This window comes from Mastacembelus armatus, chromosome 17, assembly GCF_900324485.2.
Source record: "Mastacembelus armatus chromosome 17, fMasArm1.2, whole genome shotgun sequence".
NCBI lineage: Eukaryota > Metazoa > Chordata > Actinopteri > Synbranchiformes > Mastacembelidae > Mastacembelus > Mastacembelus armatus.
The window spans coordinates 1063255-1084458 of record NC_046649.1 but is presented as its reverse complement, the minus strand read 5'-3'; the positions used below and the strand labels follow the sequence as shown (position 1 = coordinate 1084458).

Here is a 21204-nt window from a genome sequence, read left to right as displayed (position 1 = left end):
TCACCAACAATCAAGCAAAGCCAATTATTATTCCAGCTAAATATCATGCTTTAAAATGACCTAATTAAAACTGTGTTTCTTTGGTCTTTTTAATCTGATGGTGCTGATTGAATCTGGGTGGCAGTAAGTACCACTGTCTGTGAAACCCTGGGGATGTATTCTATTAGACAATCCCTGTCTTATTTCTATCTCTCTGTGTGTTGGAGGTCATTCTCTCATTTTCAATTAACACCCTAGAATTAAAATGTACTGTTGCTCCATTATGGTCTGAAGACAACATTTAATCTACAGAAAATATACTGGCAGTATATGGTATTCACACAAAAATGATTCGACATAGTATCACCCTCTCATTTTTAAAAGTCTTTTGACTGGAAGGCCTTTTGTATATTTATTCTATATTTTGTGTGAATTTCTGTTTTTCTACAGTACTTCACAGAGATCTCCTATCACTCAAACAGTGTGGGTAGCATGCACCTCTGGGATTTTCTGTTTGATTTTCTGATAGATTGATTCTCTAGAATGTTTCCTCATTATACATGTTATTCAAGTTGGCAGCAATGACACCTGATTACGCCAATCAGAGGTCACTAAAATTAATGTTGAGGCGGTGTAACTTTGCCAAAACAATGTCGGACTCCATAGTTTTCTCTGGACCCTTCCCCAATCTGACCAGCGATGACAGGTTTAGCCGCATGTTGTCGTTCCGTCACTGTCTAGGTGGTGTCCAGAAAACAATATGGGCTTCCACTTTCTAGGGAAAACCTGATCTGGTAGAGAGGAACGGCATCGGCACTGTGGATGGTGCGGCTCTCATCTCTAGAAATCTGAATTTAATAAATTTGCAAAAATTTCTACATTTCTGTTTTCTTCTGTCAAGATGGGGTGCTGAGTGTACATTAATGAGAAATAAAATGAACTTTTTTGATTTTAGCAAATGGCTGCAATGACACAAAGAGTGAAAAATTTAAAGGGGTCTGAATACTTTCCGTACCCACTGTATCTCTAGTATCAGGCTACGTACCACAGGCCTTTAAGACTGCAGTAATCAAACCCTTACTCAACAGTCTTGAATCCAGATCCAGGAGTCTTGGCTAATTATAGACCAATATCCAACCTACCATTTATTTCTAAAATCCTTGAAAAAGCTGTTGCCAAGCAGCTATCAGGTCACTTATACAGAAATGAACTACTTGAAGATTTTCAATCAGGATTTAGAGCACATCATAGTACAGAAACAGCACTGTTAAAAGTCACCAACAATCTTCTCTTAGCCTCAGATAATGTAATGACTTGTTTCTATACTTGTCCTCCTAGACCTTAGTGCTGCATTCAACACTACTGACCACAACATCTTATTACAGACTGGACCATGTGACTGCTATCAGAGGAACAGCATTAAAATGTTTCCAATCCTATTTATTGGACAGATTCCAGTTTGTTCATGTCCATGATGAACCTTCCACACGAACAAAAGTTAGTTATGGAGTTCCACAAGGCTCTGTGCTAGGACCGATTCTGTTCACCCTGTACATGCTTCCTTTAGGCTATGTCATTAGGAAGCACTCTATTAATTACCACTGCTATGCAGATGACACTCAGCTGTATCTATCTATGAAACCTGTTAACACAAACCAGTGTGTCTAACTGACATAAAGGCCTGGATGACCAGTAACTTTCTACTTTTAAATTCAGAGAAAACAGAAGTTATTGTATTTGGGCCTAAAAACCTCAGAAATAACTTTTCTAAAATTATAGCTACTTTAGATGGCATAGCCCTGGCATCCAGCACTACTGTGAAAAACCTTGGAGTTATTTTTGACCAGGACATGTCCTTTAACTCACACATAAAACAAATCTCTAGAACTGCATTCTTTCACTTGCACAACATTGCCAAAATTAGGAACATCCTGTCTCAAAATGATGCAGAAAAACTAGTCCATGCATTTGTTACCAAAAGGCTAGATTACTGTAACTCATTACTATCTGGATGTCCCAGTATCTCCATAAAAAGCCTCCAGTTAATCCAGAATGCTGCAGCCAGAGTCTTGACAGGAACTAGCAAGAGAGATCATATTTCTCCTATATTGGCTTCTCTTCATTGGCTCCCTGTAAAATACAGAATTTAAAATCCTTCTTCTCACATACAAATCCCTTCATGATCAAGCTCCTTCATACCTTAAAAGACCTCATAGTACCATATTATCACAATAGACCACTTCGCTCTAAGAGTGCAGGTCTACTTGTGGTTCCCAGAGTTTCCAAAAGCAGAATGGGAGGCAGAGCCTTTAGCGATCAAGCTCCTCTCCTGTGGAACCAGCTCCCAGTCTGGGTTCAGGAGGCAGACACTCTCTGTACTTTTAAGGCTAGACTTAAAAGCTTCCTCTTTGACAAGCGTATGGAGCATGGAGCGTATGGACAAAGCACTGGCTTCAGGTAACCCTGAACCATCCCTTAGTTATGCTGCTATAGGCCTAGACTGCTCGAGGACCATCGGTGCACTGAGCTCCCCTACCCCTCCCTTCCCTTTCCTTCCCCTCTCTTCCTCTCCTCCCACCTCACATGTATATTCCACCATTGAATGTCACTAACCTTGTGCTCTCTCTTTCCCCTAGTTTGGGCTCTCTCCCTCTCTCTCTGTTCTTTCTCTGTACCTTCTGCAGGTGTCCCCGGTCCTGGAGCTGTATATTGCTGATGTGCGTTACTGGCCCCACCAGCCTATAGTGTCTATTTGTTGTTTACTGTTGCTGTTCTTTTCTCTCTCCTCTATCCACTCACCCTAACTGGTCAGCAGATGGCCGCCCAAACTGAGCCCGGTTCTGCTGGAGGTTTTTTCTTCCATTAAAGGGAGTTTTAACTCTCCAGTGTCGCTAAGTGCTTACTCAAAAGGGATTTGTTGTGTTTTTTGTTTTTGTAAAGTGCCTTGAGATGATTTGTATTGTGATTTGACGCTATAAAAATAAAATTGAATTGAATTGAATTTACTGTCCCTCCTCTGAACATGTCCAAACCATCTCAATCTGGCTTCCCTGGCTTTTTCTCCAAAACATCTAACATGAGCTGTCCCTCTGATGTACTTATTCCTGATCCTATCCATCCTCGTCACTCCCAGGGAGAACCTCAGCATCTTCAGCTCTGCTACCTCCAGCTCTGCCTCCTGTCTTTTTCTCAGTGCCACTGTCTCTAAACCATACAACATTGCTCATCTCACCACTGTCTTCTACACCTTTCCTTTCATTCTTGCTGACACTCTTCTGACCTCACCCTGACCTTTCTAGATTTTCCTCCACCTACTCCCTGCTCTCACTACAGATGACAATGTCATCTGCAAACATCATGGTCCACGGATATTCCTGTCTAACCTCATCTGTCAGCCTATCCATCACCACAGCAATCAAGAAGGGGCTCAAAGCTGATCCTCAGTGCAGTCCCACCTCCACCTTGAACGCCTCTGTCACTCCTACTGCAGACCACACCACTGTCTTACAGCTCTCATACATGTCCTGCACCACTTGATCATACTTCTCTGCCACTCCAGACTTCCTCTTATAAAACCACAGCTCCTCTCTCGGCACCCTGTCATACGCTTTTTCCAAATCTACAAAGACACAGTGCAGCTCCTTCTGGCCTTCTCTGTATTTTATTCCTTTGTGGTTTCCACAACTCTGCACGTCTCCCTTGTTCTTAAAAATGGGCAGCAGTATACTTCTCCATTCCTCAGGCATCCTCTCAATCTCCAAGATCTTGTTAAGTAGCCCAGTCAAAAACTCTACTGCCACCTCTCCTAAACACTTCCATACCTCCACAGGTATGTCGTCAGGACCAACTGCCTTTCCACTCTTCATCCTCTTCAACGCCTTCCTCACTTCATCCTTACTGATCTTTGCTACTTCCTGCTCCACAACAGTCACCTCTTCTAGTCTGCGCTCTCTAACATTTTCCTCATTCATCAACTCTTCAAAGTATTCCTTCTATCTTTCCATCTCACTTGTGGCACCTGTCAACACATTTCCATCCCTGTCCTTAATCACCCTAACCTGCTTCACATCCTTCCCATCTCTATCTCTCTGCCTCACCAGCCTGTACAAATCCACCTCTCCCTCCTTAGTGTCCAACCTGTCACACAAATCCTCATATGCCCTTTGCCACCTCTACCTTCACCTTACGCTGCATCTCCCTGTACTCCTGTCTGTTCTCTTCTGTCCTCTCAGTGTCCCACTTCTTCTTGGCCAACCTTTTCCTCTTAACACACTCCTGAACTTCCTCATTCCACCACCAAGTCTCCTTATCTGCTTTCCTCTTTCCAGATGACACACCAAGTACCCTCCTACCTGTCTTCCTGATCACTTTAGCTGTAGCTGTCCAGTCATCTGGAAGAACCTTCTGACCTCCCAGAGCCTGCTTATAGCTCCTTCCTGAAAGCCACACAACACTCTTCCTTTTTCAACTTCCACGACTTGGTCCTCTGCTCTGCTCTTGTCCTCTTCATTTTCCTCACAACCAGAGTCATCCTACACACCACCATCCTAGGCTGTCTGGCTACACGCTCATTCCTGTCCTGCCAGTGTTATATTAAATCTGAGCGTGTTAATATAAAACTTTAAAAGAGTTTATCTGTGTCCACATTTCAAATATAAGCACTTTTTAGTGTTCACTTAAAACTGGTGATTTTCCTGAGCCGTATATAGTATAAAGTTCTTAGGTCAAATATGGACTATGTTTATCATAAGAGTTAAGCCTGATAAACTAAACTGGTGCCCCGAACCCTAACCCTTTAAACAAAGAGATCTATAAAGGAAATCAACATTGTACCACCACCGTTTCCTGCATGCTTTGGACTTGTGGTGGACTTGATAACTGAAGACCTACCACTTTTAAATGCTTGCTCTGTCTTAGCCACTCTTGCAATGTGGTGAGAGTGGGATACAACTGGTCTATGTTGGGTATGACTATCACCTAAAAGTAACAAAGTCAAAGGCTCTATGAACATGACTTACCAGTGAGTCGATCCACAGAAGATTCACAATAGCATCATTACCACTTCATTCATTACCACCATTTTGATTCAGAATACCCAAATATACTGTCATTATATACACAGATTTTTTTCTTTTAACAATCACAATAGCTTGTTCACATGAACAGAAATAATGATCAAATTGGAAAAATCATATCAAGTCCACTTAGGAAGTGCAGCTTTTGTACCTTTAAAAATAAAAATATAATTAGATACATTCGGATCTATGAGATGTCTACTAGTTGAATGGTTATCCATCCAATCACTGCTTTTTTGACCGTGTCTTGTTGTGATTGGGGTGGGTGGTAGCAGTAGGAGGGTGTGGTGCAAAGGATGACAGGAATAAATACCATGCATGACATGGTGCATAATGACAGATGGTATGTCAAAAGTAATGTCTACATTTCACATCAACAAGGTCAAGAGGCAGCTATCTACATCATTAATGTAGCTGTCAGAAAGCTACTCCAATTAATGGTCTCAATTGGCTGTAGTTCAATTTGTCAAGGTCTTTTAGCACTGAAGCATCTATTCACTGTGCAGTGCATCTGCATGCACTTACCTATGTGCATGTGCTTGACAGCTGGCATGACACCTAATTATAAATGAAGTAATTAACTACTGCTGAAACAAATTATAGAAAATTTACATATTAGAAAATTAGAATGATCCATCCTTTTAGTAAGATGGTGGTGGTCATATAAATGGGCTGCTTGCGGCAATGCTCATGGTAAAGCGAAAATAATGATGTTAGTTATAAAAATAATTATGTCTGCAAATACAGACCTTTTTGTCTTCATTTTTGACATATATGCCACCACCAGTGATTGTACATTACTTTACTGAACAAATTATTATTAATACAGAGCAACAAAAAATCATTCTTGCATTGTCTAAGTAAAGTAAACTTAATCATTCCAGTTTTCTATAGTAATAACGGTGTCCAAGTCAGTAACAATGACAATGTGTCTGAGTATTTTGTCTTATTCTGGACCCAGACACTGAAAGGAGTAACCATGTCTGAAATATCTTCTGCACAGACTTCAACTGTTATATTAGCTAATACTAATGCTAATATAACCATAGAGAAACTTTACATCTGTTTCCATAATCCTGACTATACTAGTATAATCATTATACCACTTGCGTAATGTATATTTCCTCCGAGGATTTTGCAGCCTGAACCTTACAGGTTGGGCAAAAACATACACCTTCATTTGACAGGGGGATTACATGCCTGTTAGAGAAAAATGCATATATTTTCGTCCCTGTTGATCTGTTGTATTTGTCTTTGGATCAACCCTCATATTACAAAACCACATAAAGTCACACGATGAAAAGAACACTCAGAAAAAAAGTTTAAATAAACCTATATTACCACATGACAATCCCCCCCTCAGTATTTCAGAATGTCGTAGTCCAAGACGCGCTCAGTGATTTGGCGCTAGAGTGTCACTGTCTCCAGTGGTTGTATGTAGCGAAGTAGCTGCAGTAATACAAGCGCTATACTCTTGTAGCCTTTGACTGCTTTTAATGATATAGTCCTGATGCATTAATGGACAATCATGTCTGAAGAAGAAAACAAGGTTTCCGATGAACTTTTCAAAGATGTCAAATTTTACGTGGTTGGGGACATTGATCAAAAGGTGAGTACATTAGCTTCTTGCAGCTAAGTTGGTAGGATGCTAACTTGCTAGCACCATTCAATGTAAATGAGGTGCTGCGGGCGAAGCTAACTAGCAAGTTCACTGACTTTAATGCATAACATTGAGCTTGCTCTTTGGATAACGTTGGGGCGATCCCAGTGTTATGTCTTGTTACGTGTTTATGGTCCTCGTTGACTGTGAATATTTTGTGCAGAAGCTCCTTATCACTGCACTTAAGCATTAGCTATAACTTAGCTGCTGGCTTCTAGCGTGCGGTTTATGTCAGTGGGCTTGCTAAGCTAGTGATAAACCTGGAGTTTGTTAGCTTGCTTCTTCTAAATCCCATACGCTCAAAAAAACCCAGCACTTATGGTGCTGTTGTAACGAAAAACACAACACGTAAGATATGACACACTGCTCATGTACATCAGCCTGTCTACATCTTGCCGAATAGGGCTCTCCTTTAGTGAGCTCCACGCACTCTTCGTACGTAGCGCTAATTCACTCGTTGGTATTAGAGACCTGTGCCACAGAACTGTACTTCCTGCCAAATAGTGAGACCCGTACGCTCTTTCAAATTGTTTATATTCAGCAGAGACCAATAATTCGTTCATCCCATTAAGGGGACAATGGATGAAATACAATTTTGTTTGTCAGGTGATACATTAGCTCCTGAGGTTGAGGTTTCTGATGAAATTAGAAGATGGAAATAATGAATAGAATCTTTTAATCAACTTTTAAATTTATTAGCTCAGTCTGACAAAAAGCTATTTTAGAATTATATAGAAGTTGTATTCTAAATGGTAATGGATCATATTTAACATACCTGCACATTTCCATGTTTAATCCAGCAGCATTTCCTCTACAGTTTTGGTTACTTCCCATAGTGTGAAATGCTCTTTCCTTTCAGTTCCGACACAGAGAATCACCTAGGATAGTGATATGAAATGGCACTGCATGTTTCTGTTGTACCATCCTCACTGTTGAGACCTTATAACTCTTTTATTTAGAAATATTACTGTAAACTGTGTTATCTCTTTCTGAGAATGCCCCTTGCCTGTGTTCACTTAATTTTGTGTTATGTGGGATCCCTCTATAGCGTCCTGCCTATGAGCCTATGAAATTTTTAACATACCTCAATACCGGTGTATGTCACTTACAAAAGCTGTATGTGTGACAGTGAAGGTGGAGAGGACAGACGAGAAAACCACAAGATGAGAAAAGTTCAGAAACTGACACTGAAGAACTTGTACCAAAAAGAGGAGCTGTGTCTGTTGTGTGGAGGTACTTTGGTTTCAGATAGCCCAACAATGACTATTTTTTGCAAATGTTGTTGGGCTAAGGTTGTCTCCGCAGGCGGTAACACAAGAAATTTGCTTCACCACCTTAGCCGCAAGCTGGTGGCTGTGGCTCAGGAGGTAGAGCAGGTCGACTATGAGCCAGAGAGTTGGGGGTTCGATCCTTGGCTTCCCTGTCCACAGACCGAAGTGTCCTTGGGCAAGACACTGAACCTCAAGTTGCCCACGGTCGCTGTTCCACCGGTTTATAAATGTGTGAGCGAGTGGGTGAATGGACAAATAGTGTAAAAGCGCTTTGAGTACACTTGAGTGTAGAAAAGCACTATACAAGTATAAGACCATTTACCATATGTCGTGAAATTGGTATAATTTTGAAAAATATTGTGAGATAAATTTTTCTTCATACTGTGTATCAATGCTGACACTGCAAATTGTATTGTTGGCATGTAGTAATTATTAGTCATTATTGTGTTTATTACTATGTTTGCTAGTTTATTATTATTATTATTATTATTATTATATTATTATCCCCTAAAGCCAAGACTGAATGATTCAGGAAGTCTTTTGTGTCCACGGCCATAAGACTCTATAATTCCTCAATATATATGCGCACACACACATACACACACACACACACTAACCCCCCCAAATAAATAGTTAATTACTTTATTACTTTATTAATTACTTTATGAATTACTATTAATCAATATAATTTAAATAATCTCAAATTTAATAACTGCTGTAACAACTGAATTTCCCCTTGGGGATTAATAAAGTACTTATTATTATTATTATTGCTGTGATTAACAATGTTGTGTTGCACTGTTACAACTAGTAATGTCTCACATTGTATTGTTGAACAAAGTATGGGTGTTGATGTTGCTAATTGATGTTGTTTAGTTGTTTGCTGTTATGTTTCTTTTTTCTTCCTCTCTATCCTTTTCGATTCTGTCCCCCAGTTTGACTGAATCCTCTGATGTTCCAGGTGGTGCAGCTTCTGAAAACAGGAAAGGGGAAGGAGGTGTCATACAATGCTCTGGCTACTCACATCATTGCAGAGGACGGAGACAATCCTGAGGTTGGCGAGTCAAGAGAGGTTTTTGACCTGCCTGTCGTCAAGGTAGGGGTTCTACCACAGTATTGTCAGGTTAAACCCAGGGTAGGCTTGGTCTCATTCTTAATATGTTCTTTAGCAACTGAGTACTTGCTTTTTAACAATTTCTTCCTTTTTATTTTAACTTGATCCTGAAGTCAGGACTAATTACCTATTTACAATCTTCATAAAGCTTGTAAGCGTGGCTTTGTTAAAGTGACTGCCCTCATCTGCAATTGGTGGAAGGATTTTAAGGAAGAGACCTTTTATTCTTTTTCCTGCCTATTTAGTAAATATCAAGCTTCAGGCAACAGATAGTTAGCTTGGCTTGTAATAAAGAGTGAAGACAGGGCTACCAAGATGTCCCAACTATTAAAAAAAACATAAGGTGTTATGCACAGGTCTCTAATTTATGTTGTGATTATTCAGAGCTTATGAATTTATTATTGAATTTTTTTATGAACTTCCACTTGGCGATGAATAAAGTTTATCTTATCTTATGGGAGATGATTTCGTTAATATTCGTAATGTCTTCCAGCCGTCCTGGGTGATCCTCTCAGTCCGATGTGGAGACCTGTTACCGTATCCTTCCACCATCAAATCCTAGAACACCTCATTAACAACATAAGAAATTTAAAAAAGGAGGTTGTAAGGGGATCATTGTCCCAAAGCAATATAGCATGTATTCATCACAGTTCCAATGTGGCATTACATTTTGCTGTATTTTTCCATAAGTCTGAACACCACAGAGTTACTGGATTCTCCCCAGAATCAGGACAGATATTCTTTGGTGTGACTGCTTGTCTTCCCAGGGTAAGTGTATGTATAAAACATGTCTTTGGTACACTGTTGGTACTGAATGAGACTTGGCTTCCTCTGGGGAACAAAATCCTGGTCCCCACCAAGTAAATCACTAAATTTGAAAGAAATGACTTGGTTTAAAGTTAGAGTGATGTTAGGGTAAGAGTCAAGGTTAGGCAAGTAGTGGTTATGGTAAAAGTTAAAGTAAGTCTCCAGGAAATGAATCTAAGTCAATATAATGCCTCCATGAGAAATGGAAACAAGTTTTTCTCTGTGTGTGTGTCTGTGTGTCTCTGTGCATGCGTGCGTGTAAAGCTTCCAGGTGATCTTAGTGCTTTGTGGGCTTACGTAACATTTTATGGAGGAGAATGCCAGCTTAACCTCAACAAGAAGGTCACCCATTTAGTGGTGACAGAACCAAAGGGGGTAAGTGGATGATCTGTGTGTGATCTTCACCATTTCACTAGAATTTCAGTCATAATCTCATGTTAACTAAGGTACTTTACATAAACTGATGTGGTATTCAAACTTATTTTCTAGATACATACTTTGCAACAAGCAAAAAAGGATTATCATGTTTATTAATATGGATACATCTAATTATACACTATATTTTGTGGTTACATTTTTCCCTGCAGGCCAAGTTTGAGTGTGCTCTGAAACATGCTGGCATCAAGATTGTTACCCTGGACTGGATCACAGATTCTGTTAAAGGTTACATTAGTGCAGATCAGTCTGCTGAATTATGCATTTTTTAGCTGTCGAATTTTGTTAGTCTGTATTCAGATTTGGTAATATAATAGAGCTACAGTTAATGTTTGTTTTCATTACTTGTTAATAGTGAATACCAATAAATCACTGAATTATTTGATCTAATCAAGTGCTAGAAAAGGGTTTTGATTTAATACAGCCCAAGTCATGTAATGCTTGTTTTATTCAACCAACCACATCTTAAATGTGATCACTTTATTATCATATATATCAAAGAACCAGGAAATATTTGTCACCTTTGCTTAAGAAATGACTGAAATAGTTCATTGTTTGTGGTTGCAGATTAATTTCCTATTTACTGATTAGCGTAGCTCTGAAAGAATCAGTCAACATATAATTTCATCCCCTGACAGAAAAAATGTAAATGAAAAATATGCGTAATTGTAAGAGTTTAAACTCTTTTAAAATATAATTTATTATGGTGTTAATAATAATAGTATATTGGTTGGTGTGGATACTTGGTTTTAGACATGGCATTAAATATTTTACACTAGGTTAATGTCTGCTTGGGCTCTACTCTGGGCAGTGATATTCTTAACTTTTCGGTTGATAGGATGAATAAAGTTTATTCGAATCATGTACTGTTTCTCAGTGAAGACTGGTCTCTGAGATTGAGTGTTCTGAAGATTCATTAAGACAAAAATATAAATTGCCGGTCAACAAAATACTTTAGTCTGTGTTGGTGTATAAACTGAAACAGGCATTTTTGCCAAATAAGAGGACTTTGAGGGTATAGCTGTGCTTTATTTTAATGGTGTATTAAGTAACATGAAAATATGTATACATCATACATTTCCAACAATTTCTTTTCTTCACCTTTTATAACAGACAAAAGCAGGAAGGATGAGGCACTCTACCACCCCAGACTCACATACATGGAACCTGAAGATGAGGAGGTGAGCGAAGCTGAATCATATGTCCAGCACTCCAGTTCAGGTGGAAGTTACAGCCCCGAGCAATCCCAGCTGACCAGTGGCAGCTCGTCTGGGGAAGAGTCCAGCCCTCGCAGACGACCGGGGCCGAAGAAACTGAACTCTCTCTCTCCATCGTCCCCCCACAAAGCTGAGCGCATGTTTGACGACTCAGACGACGAGTCCTCCATAGAGAAGGAAGGCACCAACCTCAACTGGACACCGGCTGAGGTCATAGCACCCATTCGCACTATTCCAACCGGCACAGCCAGGCGGAGGGGTGGGCCACCCAGCAACAAAGACCCAGTGTCATCAACAGGAAGTGGGCTGATTAACCTGTGTTCCACTGTAACTCCTGTACCTGGCAGTGGACGAGCCATGCCTACAGAGGCTTGCTCTGCAACTGCTGCCATCAGTCACAGCACACAGCAGGGTCAGTATGTCATGGCTGTGTGTGATAACAGTTGCTTGACAGGCCTTTGGTCTCACCCTGTGTCTGACTGTGATGTCAGTTTTGAGGTATGTCACAACGTGTGATTAATGGGTACAACCTAATTCCTTTAAGTGCGGGGCAGGAACCCTAGATAGCATAACATAAGGTGCTTTTACACCAGAAGAACATTTTCATATTTCTTTGAACTGTTGGAGGAAGTTTCCCTTTTTTGTGTGTCTGCACATCAGGAATTGAGAACTAGTAGAGAACTAGAAATAGTTTTTAGAACACTGTTTGGGGGATTGTTTCAGCTCCTACTTTTGGAGCTGGACTGGCAATAATGAAAGGTACTTTCCAGTACATTAAGAGCCACAATGGCCTTTGTCTACATTGTTTCATCAAATAGTAATGCAGCCAATGGAACACCAGCAACCGGCTTTTTTTTATAAGTTACTTTTAGTAGTGTAAATAACAGCTTTTGACAAAAACCTGCAAATGGACTGACACCAAGGTCCAGGCTGCCTACGCAACAAAGAATTCAGTGAGTTCTTGACGGAGCAAAGTGTAATGTGAAAACGTTTACTAGCATTGTTGAATGTCGTGCAGGAGTAACGTCGCTATGTGGACCATCAATGTATGCATTTGTATAAGCAGATCAAAGCAACAGTCTTATTGTGGCAATTTTTGACTCTGCACAACTTTACATTGGATTTGTCTGACAGTGAGATACAGGACCACCACTTGGGCTTTCGAAAAGTGTGACGTGAAAACAAATTCACACAGGTTATTGGGGCCTATAACCTGTGTGAGAAATATTCAGATAAATTTGAATGTGGATCAGCGTGTTTTTTGCTCTTTGCAGTTTTTTTTTTAAAATTTAAAACTATTTAAATAATGCAAAACCAAATATCCACACTGAATATCAACAACAAAGAAGAAAGTAGTAAACAAGTAGAAAATCTTCAGAAAAAATATTTTATATTAATGGATAACGGTTTAATCTCTTTCTTCTTTTTCTGTTCCAGAGAGCATCCCTGGGTGGAGTCCACATGCTAGGACCCTTCGCAACATCACAAACAATTCTGACATGCAGCCAGGCAGTCGACCTGTCAATGTAGCACATGTAAGAAATCTCAGCCTTCTCCCTACACCTTTTTAATAGCAGTTCTCTGACTTAGTTTCACCACATCATAAGTAATATTATTCTAGTAGCAGTGAATATGGACTGATGAAGCTAACATCTCTTATTGTGTTTTGTCTGTTTTATGTTTTTTATCTTTCTGTCGCAGGTCATTCAGAATCTGACAGGCAGTCAGACAAAGCCATTAGAGCAGCAACCCAATCAGAGCCCTTCTCAGATACCTGTTAGTACCAATCCTCTTCTCTTTAATCAGCCCAAATTGAACAGCCAGCCCCTCACAGCGGAGCAGCAGCTCCAACAGCAGCAGTCACATCAGGCTGCCCAACAACATCATCAACAATTACCACAGCAACCCCAGCATCCTATGATGCACCTCCAGCAGCACCATCAAATGATGCAGCTACAACACCAACAGCAGCAGTCACAGGTGGCACAGCAAGGATTCTCACATTTGCCCCAACAGCAGCAACAGTTTCTGCAACAGCAGCAGCAGCAGCAAATGCAACAACAGCCGATATTTTCACAACAGCAGCAGCATGCATTCTCCCAGCAGCAGCTACGGCCGCAGCAGCTCATACGGCCTGCCTTACAGTTGCAGCAGCAGTTCCAGCAGCAGCAACGTATGCAAATGTTACAGCAACAACAGAATCAGCAGCAGTTGCACCAACAGCATCTACAGCAACAACAGCACTTCCTACAGCAGCAACACATGCAGCAGATGCAGCAACAACACCTGCAGAATCATCAGCAGCAGGCTCTGCAGCACCAGAGCCAGCAGCAGCAGGCTACACTGCAGCCTCAGCTCCAACAGTCTCCTCACATCTCCCAGCTTTTTGGACACGAGCCAGGACAAGAGAGTGAGTACAAGTAGTCAGTTTGGTGTCTGGTCATGGCAGTGTGTAATATCTGGACCAGTGTGTTTAACTGACCACTGTTGGTATTTACATTTGGAGTTGCTGCATTTGTGGAAGATCACTAAAACTGTAGATTTCCAGAAATAACGTTTTGGATTTAGAACTTGATGTGGGGTTGTTAGGAGTTGAAAATAATATGTTACCTGACTATGTCTTATAACCTTCTACACAAATTGTTATTAGCATGCATGGCATCAATTACTGCTAACTGTTTTGACTTATGTAAAAACAACAGCAGCAGTCATATACACAAAATTTCTTGGTTTTCTGTATAAATTGGTAGTGAAATGTGATCTGATCTTAACCAAAGTTAAAAAGTAGCAACAAACAACATATTTCTAAGGTAATAAAACACAGTCATGATTTTCATGTTTTTTTTTCAACACACCCATTAAACACACAGAGTAATGGTGGAAAAATAAATACCAACACTAGGATTCTGATGTCACTAAACATCAACTGGAGTTCAATCAATGAAGTGAGAATGGAGGTGTGGTTTACCTTGACAGTCAAACTGTGTCAGTGTGCTATTGACGCAGGATCATCTGATGTGAGCCATGCCTGACACAAAAAATCTCAGAAGGCCTCACTGAAGAGTTGTTTATTTGCATGTAACTGGAAAGGACTGCAGAGTAAATGACCTTAGATGTTCATCAGATCACAATTAGACATATTGTCTGTAAACTGAGATGTTTTGGTACTGTGGCTGCTCTCCAGAGAAGGTGGTTCCCAGTAAAGATCCCTCCAAAGGCACAATTCAGAATGCCATCATGAGAGACAGATTCCCAAGTTTATCAAGGTATCCTGCAGAAAAAGGCCAGTCAAAGCCAAGACCTTAGCCCAACTGAGATGCTGTAGAATGACCTCAAGATAGCCATTCACAGCAGGTGAAGGATATGTCTAGGATGAAACAGTTCAGTAAGGAAGAGTGGTCCAAAGTTCCTCCTGAATGTTGTGCAGTCTTGTGCATTCACAGCTACAAGAATCACTTACTTGAAGTTAATGCTGCCAAAGGTGGTTGAGCAGCTTAGAAATATTGTAGTTGTTGATATTTGTCAGCTCTATCTATTTTCTTACTCAAATGATTAAATAATTGATTTTTTTTTTTTCTTCTAATTTTCAGTTCCACAGGATGGCTTTTTGCTGGGCTGTGTGTTTGCAATTGCTGACTACCCAGAACAGATGGCTGACAAACAACTCCTTGCCACATGGAAGAGGGTAAGACTGTCATTTAGTAAAACAGAAAAAAAATCAGGAGAAGATGGTAGTCTCCCTTCAGTGCCTGGAATAAATGAGCAGCACTTTATGTTATATGTTGGACCTTTAAGATATTTAACATGTTTTTGAAAAAAGATACAGAAATGCTCTTCAGAGTCAAAAATTGAGAAATCAAGTTTAAAGATTAAATTCCTATCACAGGTCATCCAGGCATGTGGAGGTGCTGTTGACCCCACCCTGACCAGCCGCTGCACACACTTGCTGTGTGAGAGCCAGGTCAGCAACATGTATGTGCAGGTAAAGATTTGTGCTCTCATCACATACACAACTACATTTAGTGCTCTGCAATTCTAAAACATGCAGTGTCAGTCTGTGTCTTTTTCACATCTCTAGTAAACTCTGCAAAGCCAGAGGAACCAGGTGATGTCTATAAGAAGACAATACTGAAAATAAAGAGATGAGATGATAAACATATTGACAGGAGAAAGGAATGACTGTCTGTTACAATTTTAAGAGGAGGAGGGGTCTGCTGACCATTGAACTAATAAGTCATAAGCTCCATGATTTATTTTATGATTTATTTTAGTGACAAGTGTCTGTCACTTGTTGATGTGTGTTGTGGATTCTATTCCAGGCACTTAGAGAGGGGAAGCGGTGTATAACAGCACACTGGCTCAACACTGTACTAAAAAGGAAGAGGATGGTTCCTCCTCATCGGACGTTACATGTGCCCTTTGCCTTCCCTCCTGGAGCCAAGCCCTGCTCTCAGCACGTAGGCTACTTTTGTTCACACAGTCATGTTTGTTACCGGCCTGAAATCAGTGTTAATTTTGACATCAGATTTTAATTTAGTTTTAGTCAATCTTTTGACTAAAATGCAATTTTAATTTTAGTCATATTTTAGTCATCTGCTTTGTTTTAGTTTTAGTCTAGTTTTAGTCGACTAAATAGCATAAGAGTTTAGTCGACTAATTCTACAGTAGATTAAAATATATTGGATTTAATTTAAGTGTAATTTAGTAAAACTATTGTAATATACAAAATATTATAAATTAAAATTAAATAAAAAACATTTAATATATATGGAATATGACCTTTCCATAAAATACCAAAAATTAGATATGCATTGTTTATAACCTGCATATGACATTCTTCATTCTTTAAAGCAAAAGTGCAACTCCAAAATATTTAAGAGAAAAACTGTATTTAGCAGTAATGCCATTGCATCAAACGTGAAACTGACCCATATATCTTCTCTTTGTTTTCTCCCAGCTGTTGCCATTTCATTATAGTTTAAGTCAGACAGAAACCCAGTGTAGGCTATGATGATGTCGTGTACTCGCACATCCCGCGTCACTAGGTGGATCAGTTACTTTTCAAATGTGCGTGTGTGTCTAAGAAGATTAATTCTGGTTGGATCTTTTCTAAAAACGTCCCTCACTCACAATTTTGTCTCGTTTTTATTAGTCAACGAAAATGTCAATATATTTTAATTATAGTTTTCGTCGTCATCACTTAATTTTTATTTAGTTAACGTCTCGTATTCGTCAGTGAAAACTTGTTGACAAAAATTATAACAAAAATACTTTGTCAATGAAATTAACCCTGCCTGAAATCTGTTGGTTTACTTAATAAAGACACAGAGTTGAAACAGTTGTTTCTTACATTCTTTTGCAAATACATTTTAATAATTACTTTTTTCCCTTGGAAACTTACACTGGCACTTATTTTTTTTTTAGGTAAAGTTTAAATAAGTTAACTTCAGGAGGTCTCCAACAACTTTGAACTTGCAGGGAGGCGTTTTGACCAGAAAACTGAACCGCGATATATTTACTTGAACAGAACTCCATTGTAAACCACCTTATTAGCTTCCCTTGTAAATTGAGTCCAGGACACAAAAACTTTTTCCTGCGGGGCAGCAATGGCAGTCTACAGTATTTTTGCAAGTGATGTGGTCCTGCTCCACAATAGGTTGAATACCTGCTTCCTAGTGAATGCTAGATCTCACAGGCTGATGGAGCCAGCATTACATTACTGGCAAACAGCTGTGCTCTCCTGATGTCATCAAAGTGGATGTACTTCAGCCTTACATTGATATTCATATTGAGGTTCCACTGTCACTAACAGTATCTGTGATTTTGCAGTGGAGGAGTCCCACACTTATAGAATATTACTGTTATAATCTCATACACCAGGGGTATTCAACTAAAATTTAAAGAGGTCCAGTTAGAGAAAATTTCTTGAAGCAAAGGTCCGGAAGATCATAATGTCTAACTAGTTAGTGTGATATGTATTTAAGTAGCCTAAGTAGTTTTATCAACATCTGCATGTAATCAATACCTGACTGTCAAATCAAATTAATTCAGTAAAATTCAAAAACTTTTTGACAATATTTATTGTCATGTATCATACAACTGAACATATATGTATAATGTTCTCTCATTAACTAAGTTCTCTCTGTCTCACTCGCCTGTTTCTCTCCCTTTGTTTTCTACATGTATCGCCTTTTTTCTTTTTCTTTGTACCATCTCTTCATGTGTAACTTGCCTCTAGCTCTGTTTACACTGTAGAGTTGTAATGTTTACCGCATGGGATGCACAGACTTGATTGGCTGAGTGGTATCACGTGGGATGGATCAACTCGCATGGAATTGGTCTGTGCGTTTCCACTACCGTAAAGTCTACAAAAGCTGCACCGGTGGGAATAGAAAGCCCCGTTAGGTTTTAAATCTTAACCTTCTGTTTTGGCTGTAAGGCCGGGTCCGTATGGGGCGGCTTCTGGGTCCGCACCCGGACCGCGGTCTGCCTGTTAGTGACCTATGTCATACACATTTAAAAGTGCAGAAACTAGTGAAAATTATTTTTTAACCTATCATCTCTGCAGTATAACCTTGCTCTTTTTCCTTTCAGATAATATCAGTGACAGGTTTTATGGACACTGACAGAGATGACCTGAAGTTAATGGCCTATCTGGCTGGTGCCAGATACACTGGATATCTGTGTCGCAGTAACACAGTCCTCATCTGTAAAGAGTAAGATTCTCTTCAGTTCTCCATGCACTGTAATTCTGTATGAAATTCACAGTTTGCAAGGAAGCATTTTTATTTTTATCTTCACTATACCTGTTCAAACTGCAGTATGAATTAAAGCATAATGTGATGATAATAACACTTTTGTTTTTAAGAAACTTGGATATACAGTGGCAAGAAAAAGTAAGTGAACCCTCTGGAGTTAAGAGATTTTCTGCATTAATTTGCATGAAAATGTGATCTGATCTTCATCTAAGTCACAACAATAGACAAACACAATGTGCTTAAGATGATAACACCCATCAAGAATTCACAGTGCTGGAGAAAGCGAACCACCACAGAATGGCTTGTTGGAGTGGCCAAGACCTCAACACAGCAGACATGCTGTGGATCTCAAGAGAGCCGTTCCTACCAGACATACAGTGGGTATGTCTGGTAGGAACTGATCCAACAGAATTGATCCAAAGTTATCACAAATGTTCACCAAAGCTTCATCATGGCTATTTAAACCAGAGGAATGTGTTTTCATGTTGCATTAGTGTGAAGCTTGCTGTCTGACCTTGAAGAGTGGTGTATTGCGGGCTCTCTTTAGTGATTCCTCCAAACTGAAGCCAAACAACACCTCTGCCTCCGCATCCCTAAGAGTGTGTCTCTGCTCATCTGAAACACACACACAATATGGCCATGTCACAACTGTAATACAAAATACACAGTTTTTGTCACTTTGAGTAAAGGGGCTGTAGTGGGAAAAATCCATATAGATATTTGTCGCTTACAGTGGGTACGGAAAGTATTCAGACCCCTTTAAATTTTTCACTCTTTGTGTCATTGCACCCATTTGCCAAAATCAAAAAAGTTCATTTTATTTCTCATTAATGTACACTCAGCACCCCATCTTGACAGAAAAAAACAGAAATGTAGAAATTTTTGCAAATTTATTAAAAAAGAAAAACTGAAATATCACATGGTCATAAGTATTCAGACCCTTTGCAGTGACACTCATATTTAACTCACATGACGTGACCTTACAGCTCACAGTGCATGTCAGAGCAAATGAGAATCACGAGGTCGAAGGAACCGCCCAAGGAGCTTAGAGACAGAATTGTGGCAAGGCACAGATCTGGCCAAGGTTACAAAAGAATTTCTGCAGCACTCAAGGTTCCTAAGAGCCCAGTGGCCTCCATAATCCTCAAATGGAAAAAGTTTGGATGACCAGAACTCTTCCTAGACCTGGCCGTCCAGCCAAACTGAGCGATCGTGGGAGAAGAGCCTTGGTGAGAGAGGTAAAGAAGAACCCAAAGATCACTGTGGCTGAGCTCCAGAGATGCAGTAGGGAGATGGGAGGAAGTTCCACAAAGTCAACTATCACTGCAGCCCTCCACCAGTCGGGGCTTTATGGCAGAGTGGCCCGACGGAAACCTCTACTCAGTGCAAGACACATGAAAGCCCGCATAGAGTTTGCCAAAAAACACATGAAGGACTCCAAGACTATGACAAATAAGATTCTCTGGTCTGATGAGACCAAGATTGAACTTTTTGGCGTTAATTGTAAGCGGTATGTGTGGAGAAAACCAGGCACTGCTCATCACCTGCCCAATACAATCCCTACAGTGAAACATGGTGGTGGGAGCATCATGTTGTGGGGGTGTTTTTCAGCTGCAGGGACAGGACGACTGGTTGCAATTGAAGGAAAGATGAATGCATGAATGATGAATGAATGAAATGAATGATGAATGAATGAATCCAAGTACAGAGATATCCTGGAAGAAAACCTCTTCCAGAGTGCTCAGGATCTCAGACTGGGCTGAAGGTTCACCTTTCAACAGGACAATGACCCTAAGCACACAGCTAAAATAACAAAGGAGTGGCTTCGGAACAACTCTGTGACCGTTCTTGACTGGCCCAGCCAGAGCCCTGACCTAAACCCAATTGAGCATCTCTGGAGAGACCTGAAAATGGCTGTCCTAGACCTGGCCATCCAGCCAAACTGAGCAATAGTGGGAGAAGAGCCTTGGTGAGAGAGGTAAAGAAGAACCCAAAGATCACTGTGGCAGAGTGGCCCGACGGAAGCCTCTCCTCAGTGCAAGACACATGAAAGCCCGCATAGAGTTTGCCAAAAAACACATGAAGGACTCCCAGACTATGAGAAATAAGATTCTCTGGTCTGATGAGACCAAGATTGAACTTTTTTTTCATCACCTGCCCAATACAATCCCTACAGTGAAACATGGTGGTGGGAGCATCATGTTGTGGGGGTGTTTTTCAGCTGCAGGGACAGGACGACTGGTTGCAATTGAAGGAAAGATGAATGCGGCCAAGTACAGAGATATCCTGGAAGAAAACCTCTTCCAGAGTGCTCAGGACCTCAGACTGAGCCGAAGGTTCACCTTTGAACAGGACAATGACCCTAAGCACACAGCTAAAATAACAAAGGAGTGGCTTCGGAACAACTCTGTGACCGTTCTTGACTGGCCCAGCCAGAGCCCTGACCTAAACCCAATTGAGCATCTCAGGAGAGACCTGAAAATGGCTGTCCAACAACGTTCACCATCCAACCTGACAGAACTGGAGAGGATCTGCAAGGAAGAATGGCAGAGGATCCCCAAATCCAGGTGTGAAAAACTTGTTGCATCATTCCCAAGAAGACTCATGGCTGTACTAGCTCAAAAGGGTGCTTCTACTCAATACTGAGCACAGGGTCTGAATACTTATGACCATGTGATATTTCAGTTTTTCTTTTTTAATAAATTTGCAAAAATTTCTACATTTCTGTTTTTTTCTGTCAAGATGGGGTGCTGAGTGTACATTAATGAGAAATAAAATGAACTTTTTTGATTTTGGCAAATGGCTGCAATGACACAAAGAGTGAAAAATTTAAAGGGGTCTGAATACTTCCCGTACCCACTGTATGTCTGAGCTGAACCGCTTCTTTA

The 21204-nt window shown here is 40.3% G+C and overlaps 1 protein-coding gene across 2 annotated transcripts in view; it reads left to right on the top strand.

Annotated features, from left to right (window-relative positions):
* Positions 1–6480: 6480 nt before the first annotated feature.
* The window catches only part of paxip1 (PAX interacting (with transcription-activation domain) protein 1), a 33462-nt gene continuing 18738 nt past the window's right edge, over positions 6481–21204 (top strand). For both annotated transcript variants that reach the window (XM_026313244.1, XM_026313242.1), the window contains exons 1-13: positions 6481–6663; positions 8947–9081; positions 9593–9636; positions 9804–9867; positions 10171–10281; positions 10494–10569; positions 11455–11970; positions 12996–13093; positions 13260–13968; positions 15149–15243; positions 15445–15540; positions 15878–16015; positions 18153–18274. In XM_026313244.1, coding sequence (XP_026169029.1) covers positions 6583–6663; positions 8947–9081; positions 9593–9636; positions 9804–9867; positions 10171–10281; positions 10494–10569; positions 11455–11970; positions 12996–13093; positions 13260–13968; positions 15149–15243; positions 15445–15540; positions 15878–16015; positions 18153–18274 — 2285 coding nt within the window. In that variant the 5' untranslated portion in view covers positions 6481–6582. The remainder of the gene's footprint in view (positions 6664–8946; positions 9082–9592; positions 9637–9803; positions 9868–10170; positions 10282–10493; positions 10570–11454; positions 11971–12995; positions 13094–13259; positions 13969–15148; positions 15244–15444; positions 15541–15877; positions 16016–18152; positions 18275–21204) is intronic.